The sequence below is a fragment of the Eptesicus fuscus genome, chromosome 9, assembly GCF_027574615.1.
Source record: "Eptesicus fuscus isolate TK198812 chromosome 9, DD_ASM_mEF_20220401, whole genome shotgun sequence".
Classification (NCBI taxonomy): Eukaryota; Metazoa; Chordata; class Mammalia; order Chiroptera; family Vespertilionidae; genus Eptesicus; species Eptesicus fuscus.
Genome location: NC_072481.1, coordinates 6,906,113 through 6,931,269, shown reverse-complemented (window position 1 = coordinate 6,931,269; position 25,157 = coordinate 6,906,113). Strand labels below are relative to the sequence as shown.

At 39.9% G+C, this 25,157-nt stretch overlaps 1 protein-coding gene across 1 annotated transcript in view; it reads right to left on the bottom strand.

The window, feature by feature from the left end:
• Positions 1 to 25,157, bottom strand: part of VPS13D (vacuolar protein sorting 13 homolog D) — a 222,901-nt gene that overhangs the window by 96,715 nt on the left and 101,029 nt on the right. Inside the window, exons 47-59 of the mRNA XM_054720656.1 lie at positions 24,347 to 24,538; positions 23,907 to 24,033; positions 22,220 to 22,362; positions 18,094 to 18,224; positions 17,696 to 17,871; positions 13,397 to 13,520; positions 12,351 to 12,586; positions 8,904 to 9,012; positions 5,906 to 6,069; positions 4,905 to 5,013; positions 2,415 to 2,594; positions 1,729 to 1,845; positions 868 to 1,017 (exon numbers count right to left, since the gene is read on the bottom strand). Coding sequence (XP_054576631.1) covers positions 868 to 1,017; positions 1,729 to 1,845; positions 2,415 to 2,594; positions 4,905 to 5,013; positions 5,906 to 6,069; positions 8,904 to 9,012; positions 12,351 to 12,586; positions 13,397 to 13,520; positions 17,696 to 17,871; positions 18,094 to 18,224; positions 22,220 to 22,362; positions 23,907 to 24,033; positions 24,347 to 24,538 — 1,958 coding nt within the window. The remainder of the gene's footprint in view (positions 1 to 867; positions 1,018 to 1,728; positions 1,846 to 2,414; positions 2,595 to 4,904; positions 5,014 to 5,905; positions 6,070 to 8,903; positions 9,013 to 12,350; positions 12,587 to 13,396; positions 13,521 to 17,695; positions 17,872 to 18,093; positions 18,225 to 22,219; positions 22,363 to 23,906; positions 24,034 to 24,346; positions 24,539 to 25,157) is intronic.

Genomic DNA, 25,157 nt, shown 5'->3' with positions numbered 1-25,157 from the left:
TTTTCTTTCTGTGAAGCATGTTCCTCCCAGGTATGCTGTCCTCTGAACTCTAGCTGCCTCAGTGCTAGGACTCCAGCTCTGTTTGTTCAACTCATCCACTCTAGTTCCCTCACTGAAATCAGTGCCATGGCCGGGAAACTTTCTCAGTAAGTTAAGCAACTGCAAGGCTCGTCTCTTTTGTTTCCCACCTCTCACACTGCTGCCTGATGTCCAGTGTCTTGGACCTGTTATCTTTTTGTTTTATCTGGATTTAGGGGTCGTAGGAGAGTAAATCTGGTTCCTGTCACTACATGTTGGCTAGAAGCACAAGTCCAGTTCCCTTGTCTTTTCTTCCTATGATGAACTTCAGTTCCTCTGAGTGATGGATAGATGATTTCCTGTTGTTTCTAATATTGGCAAGATGGGGAACCCTGGGTTCCTCCATGTCACATTGACTAAGTTATCTAAGTTACTGTTAGACTAGCTGCTATATTCAGAATTCTGCTATATACAAACATTAATGACACAAATGTAGGTAGAAACAATTGCTTCCATAGAATGACTTTTTGAAGGCCACAAAAAGGTAATTTGCCAAAGCACTGAAGTTTTTAGAACACCAAACACTGGATCTGGTTGGCTATTCAGCAAGAACACAAGGAGATTAACAAGTTCTAAACCAGGCGTCCTCAAACTACGGCCCGCGGGCCATAGGCGGGTGTTTTTGCCGTTTTGTTTTTTACTTCAAAATAAGATATGTGCAGTGTGCATAGGAATTTGTTCATAGTTTTTTTTTAAACTATAGTCCGGCCCTCCAATGGTCTGAGGGACAGTGAACTGGCCCCCTGTTTAAAAAGTGTGAGGACCCCTGTAAACTGTCCTGCCCCTTACCTGTACATCCTGTATGCTGAGCTCCAGCATATGACTGGTTGCCAACTGTGTATAGTGCACATTGATTCCTGTAAGACTTGCAAAGACCAGTTCTTCTGGCACTTTATTAATTAAGGACAACCCGATTCCACCTTCTAACTTCACAAGCACCTGAAAGGAAACCAAAATATGGCATGCTGACAGCTTAAAACAGAGGGATTTCATCCATCAGCAGATGAAAACCACTTACTTAGTCATATTATTCACCTTGATGCCTTTAAGTTCCATCAGCTCCCTACCCATCCAGAACTCTAATCTGATATGATAATACCTCTATCAGAGTATTGATAACATTCTGCATTTATTCTAAGGGAATAATTATTTACAATATTTCTCCCTATTTGGGATGCAAATTCTTTGTAAGTTATTCACTGAACTAGCCTAATATCCAATACAGTGCTTTACATATACATATTTGATTTTTAAAGATCACTGAAAAAAGTGTGCTTTTTCATGTTCATCTCATGCTCCTTTTCAATTTTTTACTTTCTTCCCAATATCCAAACAGAGTGAGGGGAAGGGAGATGTCAGAATCAACTGGGGGGGGGGGGGGGGGAAAGCACCTTCGTTCCTGTCTAAATCAAGTAGTTTAGCTTTGTTCACTGTCATCTTAATTTAGCAACATTTGTCACATTCTTTAGCTGTCATTTAACTAACATACTAACACATTCATGTTGTGATAACATTAAACACTGAAGCAACACCTATATTTAGAGTTCACAGAGGCAGAAAGAAAAGAGGAGGCCTAAATTGAGAACACCCGGAGCAAAATTCTAACCAAATTTAGGATAAAGAAATGAATTTGCAATACTTAAAACTTACTTCTAATTCCTGCTCTGTGCCTGGATTCTTTAATTTCTGTAGCTCTTGTTCAGTAACAGGAAGTTCATCCACTTCATATGATGAACGGTCACTTTTCCGTTGAGAGAAATCCGTTATCTGAGGTCAAATAAAACAGTGTACTAAGAGGGCTTATATTTATACAGCGAAACCCATTCCATATAGATTGTGTCTGTCAAAACTCACTGCATGGTCAATAATCCTATGGAAGTTAATGGTTTCCAAAGCACGGCTAAGGTAAGATTTACGTCACAGTGAAACAAACTTGTTCCCGTCTACATGGCAAAGGCCAAGCTACATGTAGACCTGAAACCCTCTTCTAGTGGGGCTGGCATCTGTAGGTGATCCAGAATTACAGCTCAAGTCAAAATACGCAAACCCCAATTCACCTTTGTCTAAAATAGGATGTTTTTTAAAGAGGTACTATGGATTATGATGCACTATCTCAGGTTACATTGCATTATCTTCAATTCTTATACTAGTACTTTATTTTTTATATCCTCTTATGTTTACTTATACTTTAATTCTTCTAACAACTTTGTGAGGTTGGTCTTATCCTCACTTTATAAATGAAGACACTGTATCTTTATAAACATTTGTTGAATGACTAACCATGGGGGGGCGGGTACTAGGATTCTTTCCTGTCAGTTTTTCAGATAAATTATCACCTGTAGTGCTCTAGTTGGCCCATCTGGGAGGACTCTGAGAGATAACATGCCAGAACCAGGCCTCAGTTTTTGGTTAATAAACTGCTGTTCAGGTGGAACTGGCCCCAAAACCTCCATGGAAGTGTCGGGACCAAGAACGACTTCAGCTCCATCGAACAAACCGGAAAGCCCTCCTTTGGCCTAAGAGACACAGTAAGGATGTGTAAGAAAAGACGGAAGTAAAGGCATTGACTTTGACAATTTCACGTGTCATTTGAAACAAGTTATCAAATTTAAATCTTCTTTTGAAGGGTCATGGTCAATGTACAGTAAAGCATTACCTATTTTTTTCAACATTATAGATGATGTAAAACAGTAGAATTACTTGGGCAAGATGAAAAGTTATGCTCTATGAATTCAGGGAATTCTGAGTAAGGGACTTCCATGAATAGAGTATTTTGGTTTAGTAATAACTGCTAATCATTAAAAACAGCTTTTTAAAAAAGTACTAAAAGCCCTGTTTCTCTGAGTAGTCTCATTAGGGTTGCTTAAAAACCTGAAACAATCTGAAAATAAAGCAATTATCACTATCATTCAGCTTTCCGATAAGAAGCACATTCTAGAGTTGAAAACCTCCCCAAACAGGCCTATGACTGAACAATCAACCCAAAGAGTCAAAAGATGGGGCCTCTTCTGAAACAGGAGGCTGGGAATGTCGTCTGATCCTCGGTTACTCAGGCCTTTGCAGAAAAGGGCTGTACCTCCTGCTATATGCTCCAAGTAAAACGGAAGTCTACAGGATGATGCCTATGGCAGAGCAAATACAGGGCTAGAGAAGACAATGGCTAGTCTCTATATCCCCTTTGTTAATATTTAAATACTGAGCAATGAAAAGGATACTTTGAACTGGGTTTATAGGACAGATTTCAACATGGAGAAAGCTTTCATGACTGTTGTAAATTTAGAAAGAAAGTCATACACAACTTTATAAAGGCAGTGTCATAAAACATTAAAATGCCTATAATAAAAACCTTATTCTGAATAATATGATTGAAACAAGCTATTTCCCTACTTAAAACACATTCTGCTCAGCTGAACACTGTTATAACAGGGTCATTCACAACCGGAGAAATGATACCATAGATTCAAGAAACAACAAACAACACCCAGCCAGCGTGGCTCAGTAGTTGAACGTTGACCTATGAACCAGGAGGTCATGGTACAATTCCTGGTCAGGGCACATGCTCGGGTTGCAGGATCAATGATTCTCTCTCATCATTGATGTTTCTATCTCTCGCTCCCTCTCCCTTCCTCTCTGAAATCAATAAAAATATATTTTTTAAAAAGAAACAACAAACACCAAAAGGGATTTTTTGGAGGGAAATGCTCTAAGAAAATCAGAATTGCATGGGCTTTAGAAACAAGCCAGAAGTAAATTCAGGATCAGACTCAGAACCCAACAATTATAACAAGCCCCCTTTTGCCTCTAGAAGTCTGAATTGTATTGCTAATTGAAAATCACAAATCCATTCCAGATGTGTGCTTCATGTAAGTAAGCAGCTTGTCTTTGATGAAAAAAGCTAAGGGCAATAGAGATAAAGAAAATAAATCTCACCAAATAGCACTCCGAGGCTCCTTGCAGTTTTGCTCACTACCCTGGAGAACCAACTCCCATTCTGAAGGACAGCCTGGTTTCCACCAGCAGCAACACTCTAAGAGTTCTCCAGCCAGGGCCTGACGTTTTCGTGTTTACCCCTTGTAAACCCCAGGCAGAGGCGGATCTGCATGCCCAGTCACACATGTTCTGCTAAAGCCCAAACCCCCAAGACACCTTCCTGTCTCAGATCCATGGTCTCATTGCCAGCCTGACGCCCAAGGGAAGAAAATCCAAACTCCTGGTAATTTTCCAAATGTATTTGCTTATAAAGCACTTGTGAGTTCATCACGGGCAGACTGGCTGACTAGAGGACAGGGGAAATTGACCACAGCAATCTTCACTTGACTTTTGCTACAATAATTAAATGCTATTTGGGCACCACTAAGAATGCAGAAATAAACAGAATCAAGAGCCCATGATGACTACTCACCATCTCTGAGAACACTTTACCAAGGACTCTTGCAGCTATTATATTAACTTCACAGGTCACAAACCAACCCATCTCACTTAGTGGTGGGCTTTTTCAGTAGACATTTTTCTTTCCTTCTTAAAATTACGTAAGTAATTTATGTCAAAGAAAAAAATCCAAATAAGCCAATAAAAAAAATCCCATCACCTTGGAGGCAACCATTCCTCATATATTTCATATATATCATCTTCAAGAACATTGCCCATATAAATACCCAAAGGCACAACAAAAGTTTCCTGACTTTCCTGATAAAATGAGATAATACACATTTGCTCTGTAATTAGTTCTCTCCATTGAACATGTCATGTATCTCCTCATTGAGACCTTATTTCAAAGAAGCCTGAACTACTGCTCCTTGCCACTAAGGATGCCAAAACCTACAGACCTGGACCACCAGCCCGTGTAGCCCACAGGTCAGTTTTCCTTCGCGGAAACTCCAGGTCTGGGTTGTGCTTCTCCTGCGATCAGGCTTCCTGAGCATCAGCGGCTCATACCTGGGATAAAGGGAAATGCAGTGAGTCCTCTGAGTCACACAGTTCAGGCTGAAGGGAATACTAGGACCACGGTTTTATTCTTCGTCCTTCCAATATCCTCTTCCCTTAAAATCTAATGGGAAGTTAGCTTGGACCCTATGGCAGCTGGTATCTCTTAATGAGGAAAGGGGAATAAAACAAAATGGAAAGCAACAAAAAGGGACATGGAGTAACAGTAGTACTTTAAGGATTCATTTTATATGTATATATTTATATAAAATATTTATTATTTACATATACAATAATATAGGTTCTTGCATTCTCACAAGGACTAGCTATCATGCAGTATGAGAAGGTTGTCAAAACACATTTTAAAATATTTTCAGTAGTCTTTGTTCTGTTTTATTTCCAAACACATTTATTTATAGTGGGTTTTAACTTATAGGTCATCTAAAGTTGTTCTGGAAGTAAATAAGGTATTACCTGAAAACAAATACACTGACTTCACAGAAACACTAAGGCACAGCAAATAAAGGAATTCAGTCAAAGCTAAAGAGCTGATTTGAATCCAAGGAGTTAGCCACAACTCCTTGATTGTTCTCTAAATAATTTATTTCTGCTTTCAAAAGATTTAGCATAATTTTTTTAAAGATTTTTAAAAAGTAACTGTTCACTTCTAGGGGGTAATGGTGAATGGAAGTTTGGGTGAAAGAAACGTTCACTTTTTATAAGATATCCTTATTGTTTTAATTTTAAACATCTCCATAGCTTAAAAAAATAAAATAAAGGCCCTATGCTCCTATTTGGGAACTGAGGGAAACAACAAAGCGAGTCTACTTCATTTACAGACTCGCTTTTTGGTATAGAATTCCTCTGAGTGAATTCGAAAGCAATGAACTTGAGTCAATATTACCTGTTGTCAGTTACGGCAGCTAGCCCAGCAATATCTAAGATGGCAGAGCCCTCGGTGGAGCGGGCTGCTGAGGGCTTGTTGGGGTTGTGAGGCACTGATGAGCCCTCATGGGCGAGCATGCCGGTCCCGGTCATCCTCCACAGCTGAGAACGCTTCCCTGGTTCCTGTGGGCAGACCAGAAAGAGCAGTCATGTGCAGCCACAGCTCCGGGTAAGGGAGAAGTTCTCAAGTACACTAAAAGACATTTCCACATCACATAAAGGCTTAAATTCAAGCTTTCATAATTTTAATCCCTAGTTGCACTTAGGATGAATCGGGCTACATTCTTGAACCAAACAACCAAAAATTACAAATAATGTAAATTAAAAAAATATTTTCTGAGCAAAGTAGTCAGGTGAAGTTCAATCTAATTGCCTCCACTGGCAATACTGCTGATTAACTGCTGTTCCAAATGGTGACCCTTGGGTGCCCTTACCCTAAAAAGTGATCCAATTATATAAAGTATTAGTGGCCCGGTGCACAAATTCATGCACATTGAAAGGAAATTAATTAGAAAAAATATTTTAATATCACTATTCATCCTTTCTCTATAATAGAAGTGTCAACCAAATTCTTGATCCACAATGACAGATCGAAACACACGCATGCGACTGGCGCCAGCAAGAGCTTTATATGTATAGCGCATGCGCAAGTCAACTTAGCCTTTTATAGATATAGAATAAACTTGTTTAATTAGACCTGCTTTCTGATTTAGCTAAACTTTTTCCAGCCCAGTGAAACACCCTAACTTCCCTTTATCAACACGAAGCAGATTATTATTTTTTAATATATTTTATTGATTTTTTACAGAGAGGAAGAGAGAGGGATAGAGAGCTAGAAACATCGATGAGAGAGAAACATCGATTAGCTGCCTCTTGCACACCCCCCACCGGGGATGTGCCCACAACCAAGGTACATGCCCTTTGACTAGAATCGAACCCGGGAGCTTTGAGTCCACAGGCCGACGCTCTATCCACTGAGCCAAACCGGTTTCGGCAACACGAAGCAGATTATAATTGTAGATCACGCAGGAAGAACAAAGGGTAAAATATTTAACTGCAACAGTGTTTGACTATATTCTGTGCAGTGAGAAAACCTGAAGTCATTTTCAAGGTCCACCATTTCTTACTTCTTTTCAGTCAGGTCAAGTTTCTAAGCTTTCTAACTCTCCGTTTTCTGGCTAATAAAAAGAAAATAGGATTCCCCCGAGTCTCCTATCTACCTACTCCAGAACTTCTGTGAGAATCAAAAGAGAGTAGACATGGGAAAACGCTTCACAGACATTTGGTTACAGTGTGAAATGTTTCCACCTGGCTATAAAGCAAGTTGTGTTCCTGAGCTGAAGAAACTGCAAGGAGGCTAGTCGCTAGGGAGAGGAAGCCAGGAGTTGCTATGTGACATCATTACCCGGTGCCCACAGCGACCATTTCTGGGCTGGTCTGTGGGCCGCATTTTGTACCATGGGCCTTGGCAGTGTCAGCTGCAACTTGGTGGGCTGTCACTCAGGTGTGGTGGCAGGGCCTGTGTCCCGCTTGGGGAAAGCCGAGTGTTGCTCTGTGAACGCCAGATCTGCGTTGCCATTTCTCTGTAAATGGCCAGTGCGCGTCACGGCAGCTCCTGCGTTGAGTGTCTGCCCCCTGGTGGTCAGCACGCGTCATAGCGACCGGTCAGACAGTCGGACACTTAGCATATTAGCCTTTGATATATATATAGATATAGATATAGATATGTGATATTCTCAATATGTGATAATTAATAATCTCATAATTAGCTGATAACCAGAATTTACCAGAAATCATCTCCCCTACCATGTTTATAATGAAAGTATACTATATTAGTAGTTTCCAATTTATAAATTGATTGTATTCAAAAGTCACACTAAGTTGATTGCTGTTAGTTATAAATACTTTCTCCTTGGGAATTTTGGGGGGTTTTTTTGGTTAATCTTTACCCGAGGATATTTTTTCCATCGATTTTTATACAGTGGAAGAGAAAGGGAGTGGGATAAAGCAAGAGAGAAAGAGAGCCAAAACCGGTTTGGCTCAGTGGATAGAGCGTTGGCCTGTGGACTCAAGGGTCCCAGGTTCAATTCCGGTCAAGGGCATGTACCTTGGTTGCGGGCACATTCCCAGTAGGGGGTGTGCAAGAGGCAGCTGATCGATGTTTCTCTCTCATCGATGTTTCTAACTCTCTATCTCTCTCTCTTCCTCTCTGTAAAAAAATCAATAAAATATATATATATTTTTTTTTAAAGAGAGAGAAAGAGAAACATCAATTGGTTGCTTCCTGTACACACTAAACCGGGGATTGAATCCGTAACCTAAGTATGTGCCCTGGCCAGGAATCGAACCCACAACCTTTCAGTGCATGGGACGATGCTCCAACTGAGCCATACCAGCCAGGGCAAGCTCCCTTCTCTTAAAGTGACTTCTGCAACTCTTTGTCCTGAAACTTTTTTTATTTTGAAGGTTGAACTATTTATTACCAGTTCTTCTGTCATTTGTAATATTTCTAGCCAAATTTTACTGACTTTATATATAGGTCTATTAGCATAAACATTTCCCTAAACTGACTTGAAAATAATGTCAGCATAAAAATGGGAAAAATTGTCAGTTTGATCATTTTTGCATTACATTTAGGAATACGTAGATTAGGGGAGTACTACAACAGAAAAATAGAGTAATGAAAATGATATCACATATTAGAAAAAAACAAACAGAATTAAGTTTTCCAAAAAGGGCATCAAAGATGGGAAGGGCTTGGGACTCCTAGTGCAGGCGTCATGGGACAGTGGGAAGAAATAAACCAGATCAAGGCTCCATGTTCCTGCCTTGAGCAAGTCACTCAGCCTAAGTCTCCACTTCCTCAGCTGTAAAATGAGGGGTTGGACCAAAAGAACTGAGTTTCTTCCAGCGTTAAAAATCTTTTATTCTAAACTCCAAATTCTAAGCTCTCTTACCTTCTTCTTTAAAATGACTCGTTGAGTCTTTGGCGAGACATCTAAGACGAGCTCTGCACAGGTAACGGCCTTGTTGGAAGCCACAGGCCTTCCTGTTCCCTCCTGTAAACTAGAATTTTAAAAAATTATAATATATAACTCACACATATGTATATACTCACACATGTATTTAAGTACTCATAAGCAAATGCCTAAAACCTCCATTGTAAGAAAGAGAATTCTCTTTAAGTCATAGAAGAAAAAGTCTGACTCGAGTTGCAAAAAGATCAAGGTTCTGTTGTTTACCTGTACAATTTAAGATTCATTTGTCAGAAGACATACTCTGATTTTTTCCCTCTCCTAATAATTTTAGTGGCTTAAAATTCAGGATGACTATGTATCTTTGAAGGCCAAAAAGACAAAAAAACTAAGCCAGACATTCCAAGGGTCCAAGAATGAGCTCTACTCCTTGCCAGGCAGCACACCAGCATCACAGCGTCCCCAAGTCTGGGCAAGAAATCAGAAGTCCCTCTAGGAGGAAAGGAAAACCAAGGGCTCACACTCACCCTCCTGAGATTCAATCGTGTTACATTTCTCTGTGGCTTAAGAATTCTAAGCTTTATGGAATATTGCAGCCTACCTACACTTTAGGGTATTTCGACGATTGTATTGAGATTATTCTCCTGTTCCCATTCACCTTTTTTAAAAATTTTTCTTTATTGAATAAGGTATTATAGATGTGTCCTTATCCCCACATTGTCCCCCTCCTCCCATTAATCTTTATCATAAAAAAAGGGACTGATAAATTCAAAGTTAAAAACTAGTTTTCATGGCATCAAAAGCACAAGTAACCAAAAAATAGGTAAGTTAGATTTCAACAAAATTAAGAACTTTTATCTTTCACGGAACACCATCAAGAAAGTAAAATGCTAGGAGGGGCGGGTGCAGGGTGGAAGGGGTCAATGGGGAAAAATAAAACAAAGTGGACATCTGTAATACTTTCAACAATAAAGATAAGTGTTTTTTTTAAAGCAAAATGACAACCCACAAATAGGAGAAAATATTTGCTAATAATATATCTGGTATAGTATGTGTATCCTTATTATGTAAGGAATGGCTAAAATTTAACAATTAAAAGGCAAAAGTCAAAATTTTAAATGGGCAAGGGCTTGAACAGACATTTTTCCAAAGATATACAAATAGCCAATAAGCACATGAAAAGATCCTCAGCATCATTAGTTATTAAGGAAACGCATATCAAACCACAATGAGATACCACTCTACACCAGTAGGATGGCTACAATCAAAACAACAGAAAATAACCAGTTGCTTTAGATGAGGAGGAACTGGAACCACTGTACTTAGCTGGTGGGAATGTAAAATGGTTTGGCTCCTGTGGACAATAGTATAGCGGATCCTGAAAAAGTTCCACACAGAACCCAGCAATTCCACTCCTAGGTGTACATTCAAAATTTGAAAAACAAATCCTTAAACAAATACAAGAACAGGCACGTGGATTGCGACAGCACTGCTCACAATAGCCAAGAGGTAAGATAACATAGTATCCATCAATGAGTGAGTGGATAAACGAAATGCCGTATGTCCACACAATGGAATATCACTGAGCCATGACAGGAATGAGGTACTGCTATAGCGAACCTTGAAAACATTATGCTAAGTGAGAGCCACCACACACAAGAGATCACACATCCTCCTATATAATAAAGGGCAAATATGCTAATTATCCCGGACGGTGGAATGACCATCTGGACGACCTTCTGGATGAAGCCGGGGCTGCGAGGGCTAAGGCAGCCAGGGCAGCCAGGGCTGAGCCCCTTGCATGAGTTTTGTGCATCGGGCCTCTAGTTTTATGATAAATCATTAGAAGCAGAAAATAGACTGGTGATTGCCAGGGGCTAGGAGAAAAGGGTAATAGGGAGCAACTACTTAATGGCGCTGGGGTTTCTTTTTAGGGTGATGAAAAGCTGTTGGAACTAGAGAGAGATTGGCTGCACAACATCATAAAGGTAATAAAATGCCACTGAACTGCTCACTGTAAAATTGTTGCTTTTATGTTATGTGATTTTCACACAATTTAACATACAAAACTAGCTTCTTCCCCATCATTAGTTCTCTTCAAAAATGCAAAGAAATAGAATCTAACATGCTTCAAAAGATTGTTCAGCCCCTTAGCACAACAAGATCCTCTTTTCATCTGCTCTGGAGCTGTTCAGCCCATAGTCCTCCATTAGGATTCTTCCGTGAAAGAGCTTAGTCACTGCTGGAACTTAACATAAGAACATTAAGGGAAAAACATGATTAGCAACCAGATTAAGAACTGGTTTTACAGGCACTAAAACCCTAAACATGTCACACTGTTAAGTGTCTTAATCTTTAAAAAGAAACAAACAAACATGACTGACTGAACTATAATGAGATAAGCATCCTGGACCATCAGTACCAACTGCAACCAACAAAGAAAAGAGAAGTATGCTAAGCCAAGATGCCCTTCAGTCCATTCCCAGTGACATCTGGGCTCTAGGAGGAAGAGAGCACTATCACAAGACCTGGAGATTATTTTACGGGCCTCAGGCACATACATAAATACGCAAAACTATTCACAACATTTCGGAAAGGATCATGACTTTACATGTCCCATTGATCCAATGGTGTATATTTGCAATGCTAAAGATTCAGCAATTTTCCCGGTTTCTTCACAGATAAACTTTAAAATTGGCCCTGTAACCAGCACAGCAACAATAAAATTTACAGGTTGGTGCAATGATGTTTTGAAAGCCCAATGTTTTGAATCTCTATGTGCCAATCTATATACCAATCTAACAGGAGAATTAGAATAAACTCCCTGTTCTACACCTGAGTTTTCTAAATACAACTAGTCAGGTGTCAGTGAAGATTATAATCCTAAGGCAATTAGAACTACTTCCAAGGTAAGCTACTTTGCTTGGCTTTAAGTGAATATTAAGATAGACCCTGAAGTGTCTGTCTAATCAGTATTCTCAATGGGAAAGGGAGGTAAAAATGATGATTTGAATAATTATGATGAAAATTAGTCAGTTTCAAAAGAGGAAAGAAATAAAACAAACTTAAAAATAGCAGCAATAAGTTTTAAAAATACATAAAAATAATACCTAAAAGCAAGAGGAATTTAGGATACTATAAGAATAAGATCTTATGGAGGAGTTATTAAATACTAGGATGAATTATTGGGGAGATCTTTAGAAAGAGAAGACTCTTGCCTCTTTGGATAAAGTTTAATCTAGGCAGAAGACAAGGGTTTAGACTAAAGACTTCTCAAGACCTCAAGACAGATCTTGAGCCTAGGATTTGGCAAAGAATGAAAGGAATCTTCCTTTATCCTTCGGCTTCCTGAGAACTGCTTAGAGTTTAAAACCAGTTAATAATCAGAGTGTTCTGCTTTATAAGGATAATACTTTAACCCAGAATTACCCAGAGAACGTGTATGTAGCAGCAATGTAAATGAAATTTTCATAATAAAGCTGTCGGTTATCCTGGAAATCATTCATGTTGCAATTGATCTCAGAGGAGCCTGCCCCTTTAACAGTCAGAGTGATAAACGGTGGCAGGGCGGGTTCATCCCAGGCGTAATCCAAGGAGGTCATGGGCTTCACTTCAGTTCGGAGCCTGGGCTCAGCTACACCGTGCTGAGTAAAGACAACCGGGACCTACAGTGATGGCAAGAGGAACAGGGCTTTCACTCAGATTGGTGTTATTGGAACATGACTTAGCACTTCCTAGGTTTAAGTTCCAGATCCTTCCCAAATGAATCCTACTACACACACCACAACCACAAGTGAGGTTCACCATCTTGCCTCTTGACTTTCTAATCATCTTCCAAATTATAAAAAGCCCACCAATTAAATGACACCGGTAATCGCCTGTTGGACAAAGGGCTTTAAGAAGCTTTGCAACCCAAGTACCAAGGGAAGCAATTCTCCCCTTTCAGTGGCATCTCTGCCACCCTCACCCTTGTGATACACGCTGAACACAGAAAAGCACAAAAATGTTGGAATTCAGCTACAGAAAGTCACATTATAAGATGCTGTTATTCAATGGCATAATTTAAAAATAGAATCTAATGGTTTCCAGTTTGGCTTTATTGGTAAGATTTATAAAAATGCTCACTGCAACTGAGCAACGGTATAGCTGCCCCTTCCCACTGTCACTGGACGGTCTGACTCAGGCTCCTCTCTCCGTGTGGAATGTCCACAGGGCCACCATGTTGACCAAACAATCTAGTCACATAAGCACTGGCGACTGACAAGTCACTTCTGGGTATGGCTGCCCAGCAAGCAAAATAACCAGCAGAAACCACCTCTTAAGGGTGAGGATTTACAGGGTTGTCCAGCCACAGAGATTCCTGTATGGCTTCTTTTAAACCCAAGTTTAAAATGCATTTCATTATCTTAAGGGCAGTACATACTCCACCCTCCTCAAATGAAATAGCCAAACTGGCTCTCAACTCCACTTGATACCTTAGAAAAGTTGTCAATTCGGAAAGGAGGGGGCAGCTGATCTGTGTCGCTAAAGGAGATCCTGTAGGTAGCTCCTCGGAGTGTAATTTCCACGCGCAGGAAGAAGCATTTTCCCAAGGTATCTCTGCAGAAAAAGGAAACAAAAGAGGCTGCATAAAATGGCGAAAACAAGTCACAGTTCACTTTCCTCTCATACTTCTCACAATCACCACACTGCTTGGACACCAATCAATGCTGCTGTGTGTTCTTTGATCACATTAAAAAGGTAGGAAATGACAGCATAATCACACAATAAAAAAGAATTTATTCAAGCAATGTTTGACTAGCATGTTGTAACTGGGCAGCAAGAGGATAATGGTGTCAGTGTAGCAAATGAGTAAATGTTGGTTGAATAGAATTGTTGATACTAGAGTATTTTTGACATGGACACAGAGCAATTTCATATGGTTCAAACTAATATTATTGATGTTACTGATAACCAAGGTTCTCACTATAGGACAAAGGCAGGTGAGGAAGAATGCTATGTAATAGAGGTACCAGTATGTGATCATAATTTTTATGTATTTGTATGTGAGAATGAAAAACTGTTCTTTACAGAAGACTATCAGTTAATAAATGTCAAAGAAATGAGAGAATTAGAAAGTCACCATTTTGCAACCACCAATGTAATAATTGATTCAGATAAGAACCATCAAACCATTGAGTGAAAGGTTTTTAGGAAACAATATACACACAGTCTCAAATTATCCACTGATGGATTTTTTTTGTTTGTTTGTTTACACAGAAGAAAAGGTAACTCTGTAAGAAAAACCTGTTAGACACCATCTTTACCAAGCAATGATCCAATTTAGCAACATCAATAATGGGACAACAGCTGTCACATCCCAGGCCTCCAGATGTGACGTAACAGGCAACATACAATACCACATATGTAGTATCCTTACCAAAAAGGTTTTACCCAAATCTATATTAGGAAACTATCAGGAAAACCCAGGAAATAGGACATTCTACAAGAAACTGGCTTGAACACTTTAAAAATGTCAATGTCAATAAAGACAAAAAAGGAAAAGTGACCATTTAGATTAAAGGAGATGAACTATATGGGTCAAATAAAATGCATGATCCTTGACTGAATCCTAGATCAGGAGGAAGGGATTGCTATGAAGGACATTTTAAAGAATTATTTATTAGAAAACAAATCAATATTAAATTTATTCAGTGTGTAATGTCAGTATATTTATTTAGAAAAACGTCCTTGTCTTTAGGTGATGAGTGAAGTTTTTATGGCTGAATTACCATGATGATTTCAATTTACTTTCAAATGGTTCAGAAAAAAAAATGTATGTATGTGTATAGAGAGAAATCAAGAACACAGCAAAATGATGAAATGTAATAAATCTAGGAAAAAGATGTAGGGATCTTCATTGCACAACTCGTAAGTTCTCTATAGGTTGAAGCTGTTTCCAAATGACATGGTGGGGAAAGCAGAGAAGACAGATGGCATACATCTATACTAACTTTTTCTAACTCTGTGACTTTCTAAATAAACTTCCACTTCTATGAGTGTGGGGGGGGGAGGGGAATGAAAGAAAATAAAACCTCAGATAATGCATTTTTTAAAAGTCAACTACAGGTACTGCTGTATATCATCTATTATTTTTCTGTTCCCTTACAATAGTGTTCTCAATGAAGAACTAGCCATAACTATAAAAGATTAAATTTTGCCTCTAAATGTGTTGAAATAGCACTGATTTCAGTGTCTTTAGCTTCAAAAGCATTTGATAAAAGAAACTGAAGAGGACACAAACAAATGGAAAGGCATCCATGGTCATGGATCGGAAGACTTAATATTGTTAAAAGATCAATGCTACCCAAAGTGATTTACAGATTTAATGCAATCCCTATCAAAATCCCAAGTTTCCCCCACCCCCCACCCCCAAAACAAAACAAAAATTCATCCTAAAATTCAGATGGAATCCCAAGGGACTCCAAATAGCCAAAATAATCTTGAAAAAGAACAAAGTTGGAGGTCTCACACTTCCTGATTTCAAAACTTATTATAAAGCTACTAATCAAAACAGTGTGATACTGGCATAAAGACAGACATATGGACGAATGAGACAGAAAGCCTTGAAATAAATCCTCACATACAGAGTCAAATAATTTTGGACAATGGTGCCAAGACCATCCCATGGAGAGTCTTTTCAACAAATTTTGAGATAACGGGATAGCCAGAAACAAAAAAGTAGAGTTGAACTTTTACCTTACATCATCTATATATATAAAAGGCTAATATGGAAAGTGTCCCCTCGGGAGTTCGACTGGGAGACTGGGAGTTCAATCGCTCACTATGACGTGCACTGACCACCGGGGGTGCGGGGGGGAGGGGGGGTGCAGAACGAAGGAAGGCCCCGGCCAGCAGCCAGAGAAGGGAGGCCCTGGCCGGAAGCTGGTAGCCAGGAAAGGGAGGCCTGGCTGGCAGCCAGCAGCCAGGGGAAGGGAGGCCCCAGCTGGCAGCGAGAAGGACCCGATCAGCCCTGATTGCTGGCCAGGCCTAGAGACCCTATGCATGCACAAATTTCGTGCACCAGGCCTCTAGTGTACAAATATCAACTCAAAATGGATCAAAGATCTAAATAGGCTAAAATTATAAAGCACTCAGAAGAAAACACAGGGTAAAGCTTCATGACATTGGATTTGGCAATGATTTATTGGCAATAACACCAAAAGCAGAGAAAATAAAAGTTAAAATAGATAATTTGGACTACATCAAAATTAAAAACTTCTATACAAAACACAATCAACCGAGTAAAAAAGGCACTGTAAAAAATGGGCAAAAATATATGCAAATCATATATCTCAAAAGGGGGTTAATATCCAGAATATACAAAAGATTTCTATAACTCAACAACAAAAAAACAACCCAATTCAAAAATGGGAAGTACAAATGGCCAGCAAGCATATGAAAAGAAGCTTAACATCACTAATCATTAGGGAAATGTGAATCAAAACCAGTGAGATGTAACCTCACCCATCAGGTTGACTACTATAAGAAAAGCAGAAAATAACAAGTGCTAGCAAAGATATGGAGAAATTGGAACCTCTGTGCACAGTTGGCTGAAATGTAAAATGGTGGAGCTGCTATAGAAAACACTATGGCAATTCCTCAAAGAAATAAAATTGGAATGAACACATAAAACAGTAATTCCACTTCTGAGTATAGACCCAAAAGAATCAAAAGCAGGGACTCAAAAGAGATATTTATACACCCATGTTCAGAGCAGCACTACTCACAACAGCCAAAAGGTAGAAGCACCCCAAGTTTCCTTCAACAAATCAATGGAGAAGCAAAATGTGCTATCTTCACACAATGGAATATTATTCAGCTTAAAGAGGAAGGAAATTCTGACGCATGCAGATGAACCTTGAGGACATTATGCTAAGTGAAATAAGCCAGTCACAAAAAGACAAATAGTGTATGCTTCCACTTATCTGAGATACCTAGGGTAGTCAAATTCAGAAAAAGCAGAGCAGGGGCTGGAGAAGGGGGAAATGAGGAGTTGTTGTTTGATGGGTATAGAGTTTCAGTTTTGCAAGATAAAAAGAGTTTGGAGATTGGTTGCACAACAATACGAATATACTTAACACTAGTGAACTTAAAAATTATTAAAGCGGTAAATTTTATGTACCTGAAGCCCACAAAACAATCTCGGGGTCTTTGTGTTATCTTTCTCATATGCTATGTGTATCTTACCAACATTTTTTTAAAAAAACTTTTAATACTTTTTTAAAAAGCATTTGATGAAAGCAGAAGGAAGGAAAAGAGTCATCCTGGGCTAGCTGAGGCTAAATTTGGTTGATTTTTCTTAACAAGGACCTGAATGTCACTGGGTTTGGAAAAGAAGGGCAGATAATTACTGAAACAGCATCAAACGAGAGAAGATTTGGTAAAAACATTTATAATCAGTGTTAACGTCTACATGCAGAGTTTTCAGACGTGTACCCCTTCAACTTGACACCTGAGAGACCACAGCAGTTGCACAATGGTCAAAAGTGCTGACATTCCCTTTAACTCAGTCCATCAAAAAGTTCATTCATACATACCTGGTCTTTGCTAGTTTTAAGAACTTTGTCTGAGCCAGAAACATGTGTGTCCATTTCATAAAGAGTAGTATTACTATTTACTACTTACTATTTATAGCTTTATAAATATTTAAAATTTATATGGTATTTATAGCTTACTATTTAATGCACCTCAAACAAAGCTACTTTTTGTCTAAATGTCGTCTCTGAACTTACCTCATGTTGATGTGGAAAGAATTATTCTTGTTGACCTCAAAGCCTCCAGACCAAATACAATTGGGAACATCCATTAATCTGACACACAACAACTGATCATAGTCATTCCGAGGCCAATGGAACACCACACTGGAACCAGGAAGGGTAGAAATGTAACCTTCGGGATTGGCTGTTCCCTAAAACACACAGAATCACTGGCTTTGGTCAACAAGTCAAGTCAAGACAGTAAATGTTTACTAAGTACCTTCTCTGAGCCTGGCCCTCTGCCAAAAGCTATTTAGGGCAGGAAATGGTTACTCACATCACAGAACTTACAGCGTTGAAGGGGAGATAAGCCATGACATTAAAACTCCCTGTGCTATTAAACACTAGTAATTCTTCAAAAGCAAACTGCTTACCTGTCCCCTGGCAAATTCCCTCTGTGCAAATGCAAGCTTGTGAGATGACTTATTATCTAACAGGTAACGGGGGGCAAAGATGACCATACAGGTGTCAATATATCGACCTCGGCCTTTCTTGACATCAATACCTACAAATAACAAAAACCACTGCCATGAATTAATCAGAAAAAAGATAATCCGTGCTCTGACAAAAATAAACAGCCTTCACAATTACTTCGTTTCTCTAAGAAAACAATTATATCACCCAAAGAGGCTGTCAAGCCTTCCAAGAATGGAATGAAAACAGCAAGCACACTCAAAGTATTACTCTTTATTCCCACTTAGGCCTTAAAAAGTCTCAGTGGCAGTATCGATATCCCCATAATTCCTAGCTTCTTCATAAAGTGTGTATCATAATAACGGCAACTAAAAAACACAGGTGTTCAGTCATAGATAGCTTTGGTTTCCATTTATGAAGCTGACTACATTTCTGCTCACATCTGGGACACAAAATTTCCACTAGAGAATTTGCCCCTTTTACAGGATACAGTAGAAATTTCAGATTACTTAATTGGATTCTGACTACCCTGAACTCAAAGGACTTTTCTCTAGTATTTTCTTTTAGCTCTCGGCCCAAGAATCCAGCTAAAACCGAATGCAAAATATAGGATTCATTCATTCATACAATACATGTTTTTAGCACCCACTATGTACAGGGAGAAAAAGGCAAACAAAACACATAGCATGGAAAGACAGTCATAATCAATCAGAAGGAAATCTCAAAACACCCAAAGAAAAGAAAAAATAAATAAACAGCACTGAGTTAGCTTTAAAAATATGATCTTTTTTAAAATATGAAACTCAGTGGGATGAACTATTTGTTCATTCACACAATAAATATAGCAACTGGGCTGGACTCTGTTCCTACAAGGATAAAAATATTTGTAGTACAGATAATGAATATAATAATATTAATTGAACTCTTAATACAAGTTACACCCTCTACCAAATGCTCCACATTTAATTCTCGTAACAACCTTATGAGTTAGGTATTTTCATTCTTTCCATTTTACAGATGAGGAAACTAAGGCATGGAAAGCGAGGTAACTTGCCCTAGGTCACACAGCCGCCTGCCTCAGGAGCCCTTGCTCACATCACGACAGGACATGTACAAGGACCCTACTCAGCAGTCAACAAGAGAACCATAAAAAGGAAAGAGACCTTAGGATATGACAACTAGGTGTCCGGGATGTCCTAACATAATCCCAATGATAAAGATTCCAATCTGTTCACTCTGTAATTCATTCGTGCTGGCTTGAAGAATTGGGCGTGCCTTCAATGTAAGCCTTCAATATAAAACACTGAGCGAATCTCAAAAACAACCATCTCTGGAACTGTATTTAAGAAATGCTCGGGAACACTGGAGCAGCGAGGTATTCCCTATCACTCATATTTCTGTAACACACAAAAAGCATTAATTGTCAGAAACTGACATTATCATAGCTAGCTGATCTCAACTAATATAAAGTCTGCCCACAAAAGATGTGTCTAATTTGACATTATGAAAAAAATCTACAGTACCGAGACTCAAATTTTTGGAGAAAAAAAAAAGTAGGCTTTTTGTTTCCCTTTTCATCTTAGATTGCTCTGGCAATCCCCCAGTAAATGAATAGCTGATAAGATAAAAATGTACAAAATCCTTCTTTTTGAGGTACATGTGAGGCCTCCCTGAGCTTGGGACTGTGTTCTAAACTTTCCTGATAGGGAGCTAGTTATCTATTGAACTCTCCAAAAATATTCAAGTAAGAGATTCCACAAATTCCGTTGATATTACATGCCAAGATTTCATGAACCTTAAGAATTATAAAGTCCTATCTTAGCCCACCCCATCTATTGATTTTTTTGGTATAAAAAACAAAATTCAAATCATAGTCTTGTCCCTAAAAACATATGTAATAAGTTTTAATGAATGCTCCCAACACAGCAATTTTCAAAGAGTGTGCCACAAGAATTTCTAAAACATGCAACACCTGACTATTTAGTCAGGGGCACAGACCCCTTTTCCCTTAGATTGTCAAATAAAAAAAAATGACAACAGTCAACACAACAGCCATCCAGTGTGGATGCCCTGTCTTAAATCATAAATATATAGGTCATATAATAGAGTTGTATCTTACTGGTCACACCGCATAATAAGGTTGCATCTCATTGGTTAATTCTTGGAACCAGAAACCTTTATATACAAGTATAGGCACCTGATTTTTTTTTTTTTTAAGTCACTTTGGAGCAAAAAGGGTGGGCAATTACTTTTTCTTTCTCTTATTTTTTGTAAATCAATCAAAACTGTATCTTTGTTTTTTACTGGCAAAAAATATATATTTTGGTGTGCGACAGAATTTTAGTAATTAGTTTGTGTGCCAAGCAATGAAGAAGGTTGAAAATCACTGTCCTAGCATATAAGTTTACACATGCACTCAATGCATAGCTCTGATTGGCCAGCTCAATCTGCCTCCCTGAAAGAATTCTGGGATTCCTTAGCGCCAGCTGCTAAGAGCTCCATCGCCCCCCACCCCGCAATTTGTTCCAACTACAGTTCCTAGCCAACCTGCAGTAGCTTACTTTGGAAAGTGTATCAAGGACAAGATACCCCAAAAGAAAACCAAACACAGCATGAAACAGCCTTTGCCAGTTCAAGGGGCGGAGCGAACAATGTGAACAAAAGTAAAGAAAATGATCCTCAGCTGGAGGATCAAATTAAAGTTTATTTCTTCTGTTAAAAATCTTAATGCCAACTTTAAAGGAGGCAGCCCCAGGACAAGGGAGAATGCTCACAAATTCAGGTTTAAACAACACGGAAAGCAAAATATACTTGGAGGAGACTCTATTACTAATAAAAACTCAAACACTTCAGTCCTTAAGTCTGCGTGGGCCCCAGGGCGAATCGCTAAATGACACCACCTCAGGCTCTCCTTCTACAACATGACTATTTCTGCCCTGTCCGATATGCAGCCACTAGGCATATGTGGCTATTTAAATCCATTAACACTCAATAAAATGAAAAACTCAATTCCTTGGTCACACTGGCTCCCAAGTGTTCGGCGGCCACGCGTGGCTAGTGCTACCACAATGGACAGTGCAAACCAGAACATTTCCCTCATCGCAGAGAGCTCAACGGACAGCACAGTCCTAGATGGTTTTCCAACGATCGACACTGAGTGGTGCTTGGATCCTTGGAAATTATACACTTAAGCCGTGGTCGGCAAACCGGCTCGCGAGCCACATGCGGTTCTTTGGCCCCTTGAGTGTGGCTCTTCCACAAAATAACACGGCCTGGGTGAGTCTATTTTGAAGAAGTGGCATTAGAAGAAGTTTAAGTTTAAAAAATTTGGCTCTCAAAAGAAATTTCAATCGTTGTACTGTTGATATTTGGCTTTGTTGACTAATGAGTTTGCCGACCACTGCACTAAAGGAAGGACACACAGCTAACATCTTAAACTTGAAGTGTTATTTAAATAATCAAATTTATCTTAACTCCGCAGAAAACCTTTTGAGAATTCCAGGTGGCTCTGAGGTTTACAGGTACAGTATGCTCCCCTCATCACCCTCTACCTCTGTAAGCGAAGCTCGTTTAGTGGGCTTCTAATTACTATAACCACCAAGTGCATTTTATTACATTTTCTGCTTCAAATGTACACACTGCAATCATAATCCCACTTCTGACCCAGACTTCCCCTTTGCATCTGGGCAAGTCACTTAACCTCTCTGCTTCAGTTTCAAGGAGAACAATGCTTCTTACCCTCTTAGGGTTTGCAAGTTTTAATGAATGCGTGGGAAATGCCTGGAGGATGAAAAAAGCATTCTAAGTGTTCCTATTATCCCCATGAAAAGCAAGGATTTAAGCCAAACTGATACTTTAAGTTAAACAGAGCCGCAGACCTCAAAGGGGGCAGTGTTTAGGTAGCTCCTTAGATCCCTAGAATAGATCTGTGCTGACAGCCATCAAGCATTCAGAGCAAAGATACCTAACCCAATGCCAAATGAGAAAGTCAGCACGTGCGGCCCAAAAATGCATGGCCAGCTGATGGTCCCAGCCTGAGCTCACGGGCCAAGGGTCGGAGTCTCCCGCTGCCCCACAGTAACCCACCAATGTTATAGATCAGCCCCGGGCGGTTTCCGTGCTGGATGACTTTCAAAGCTCGGACACCACTACCACCATCCAGTGAGAAGCCCTGACACCAGCCCGGCATGCCTTCAGGATGAATCCCCCTTCCGATTCTCATCGTGCAGCTGTGGGGCAGAAAAGCAAAGGTTGATACATTCATCCATAAGCAAGTCTTGTCCACTGTTCTAATCAGGAAACAGTGCTGTAGCTAACACCCCAAATTAGCACTCTAATGTTGACTCTTCCTCACTCATGTAATTCCCAAACATAGCGAGGCAATTACTGGCGGTTAACCCCCTATCTTACAGGCAGCCACAGTACAACAATGTGTAAAGTGTATGGACGTCTTCAACTGAACACTTTAAGAAAAAACATTAGGATTCTACAAGCATAAGACATACAGAAAATGCTACAATATCTATTATTCCTCCGAAAAACTGATACTTTCCTGACTCAGGTGTTTCAAAGGTTCATGAAATACCCTGAACATATAAGGAAAGTGTGCCCACAATTCTGTACATCCAAGGCAAGCATGTGCAGAAGATGTGGCTAATGGTACATTCCCTCCATGGTCTGGTACTATTACAACAACAAAGCCCTATTCAGTTGGCCGGTATCTTATCATGGGCCCTGGAACCATCATTCCTGAATGTGTGTTCCAGTTCTGCCACTAACAAGCAACATAACCTTGGGCAGGTAACTGTCTCTCTTGGAGCCTGTTTCCTCATCTTAAAATAAAACAGAATTTCCTGCCCTGCCTAATCAACTGGGACACTGGGAGAAGCCAATGAGATGGTCTATATGGAAATGCTTTGGAAACTACAAATTCCCTGGATAAAATAAACTGTTACAAATGTCAGGAAGAGTGAGACTGGCTAGCTGACACTGCCAAGCGTCTGTATAACCACCATGTGCAGACCCCAGTCAGTCCTCTCCTGACTCCAGCAACAACCTAGACTCCAACTCTCCCTGGATGACGCATCTGCACCCACTGGCATGTGGTGCTCCCTAAACCTTCCTCTTAAGCTTGTAGCAAGCATACTTCTGCAGATACCAGGGTATGGCATTTTATGCCCATTTGGATTACTTCTACAAATTAAGACTCCTGTAAAAGGCAGAATGTTAAAACCAAGAACAAAAGTGAATTAATGCTCATACCATACATTAGAAGGACATGTCTTCTAATCCTCACAATTGTTGCTTTTCCCTGCCTTTAAACGTGCAAGGAATGCTTGAGATCTTAAATGGCACCTTACACAAAATGACCTGGTTTGAATTAATGGGGCAGAGGCTTTACCAGAGGTCCAATCACCCCCACACACACTCCCATGCCAACTCCTCTACCTGTGCTGAGCTGACAGCAGAAGGGAGCCATGCAGAGCACAGAACATGTGGGTTTCTCTTCATTGGCGGAGTTATGAATAGAACTACTTCAACACACGTAAAATAAAACTAGCTTTCATTATAAACCAACCAAATGGTTTATTTTCACTATCAAGTAACAGAGAAATTAGATCCGAAAGAATCCCATTAGGTCATGGCCCTGCTCCCTGCCAAGTCAGGATTGTTATCTACAGTACAATTCACTTACACGGATACACTCCAGCCTGTGCTAATTTTTCCCTTCCCTAGGAACTTATTTCCCCTTCCCATAAATAACTACACTCACAGGTTTGGCTGCTCTTTGTCCGCATAGCAGAATAGGAGGGGGCTCAGGCTCCGGGCCAGCTCATGCTCCTCGAACTGGCCTGCAGCATCTGTCTTTGCGTTGTCCTGTCTGAAGATCAGTGGTAACCCTTTAGGAAGGAGGGGAAAAGTATACATCAGTCCCACTCAGACTCTCCAAGACAGACGTAAATGGTAAAATTAAAATTTTTAAAAACAATCAAGGGGGAAAAGAGTGAAAATTGAATTTATTTAGTGGGCTCATTTTATTGTCTAAGAGGACAGTTCTGACCATGATTGAGCACTAATTATGGAAGCAGGAAAGTTCCAGCAGCCCAGACTGCTGAAGGAGTTACTCTATTGGCTCCATTTAGTCAGCTGAGCAAAAAACCTGAATTCCCATGGCCAAAGCCAAAGACCCACCTGAGCAGCCTCTATACATACCTGTTTTGTTAATCAACCAATACGGAGCAGAAATGAAGATCTTTAGGGAGCCTTCTGCTCGACATACAATCCGGATGGTGAGGTTCAGCTGCCGCCGGTTGGTGTCATAGAGACGCATTCTTACCATATAGTTTTGGGTTCCAGGTGGAATGAGCAATTCTTTACAGAGTGGAAAATTCTCCAGTGATACCCCTAAAGGAGATATAAGCTATTGTCTTTCTAAGCTCTCACTTTAGTTTGTTAAAATACCCAGCAGTCAAATGAAATTGGATTCCTTTTGGAAAAATCAGTAACTGTCTCTTACTAGCAAAAAGATCTTGTTAGAATGACCATTTTCCTCTAGCCAGGGTGGGAATACCTTTGAAGCAAAGCAGATGGCCTGGAAGCCACACTAGGGAGTCTGCACTGCATAATTAGAAAGAAGAAAATACCAGAAAGCTATCAATAACAGCTATGAGTATTAAGAGCTTACTAGACATCAGGCCCTGTGCTGGGTGCCTAGACCACAATAAAGGCAAGACAGGGTCAGAGTCAAGGTTTCTGCAGCCGAATGCCTGGCCTCAGGTCCCAGCGTGGCCTTCCCAGCTGCATGGTGCAGGATGAGCGATTTACCCTCACTGTGCCTCATCTGCGAAATGGGGATAACGACAGTATCTCCATCGCAGGGTTGCCGTGAAAGTGGTGGTCCATGGGGAGCAGACTGGGAAGATAGAGTGGTGGTGGGTGGGAGGACGTTTCCATTCCACCCAGGGGCTCAGAGACATCTGCTGAAGAAGTACTTAAATGTCAGAGCACAGACCTCTTTTCTTTA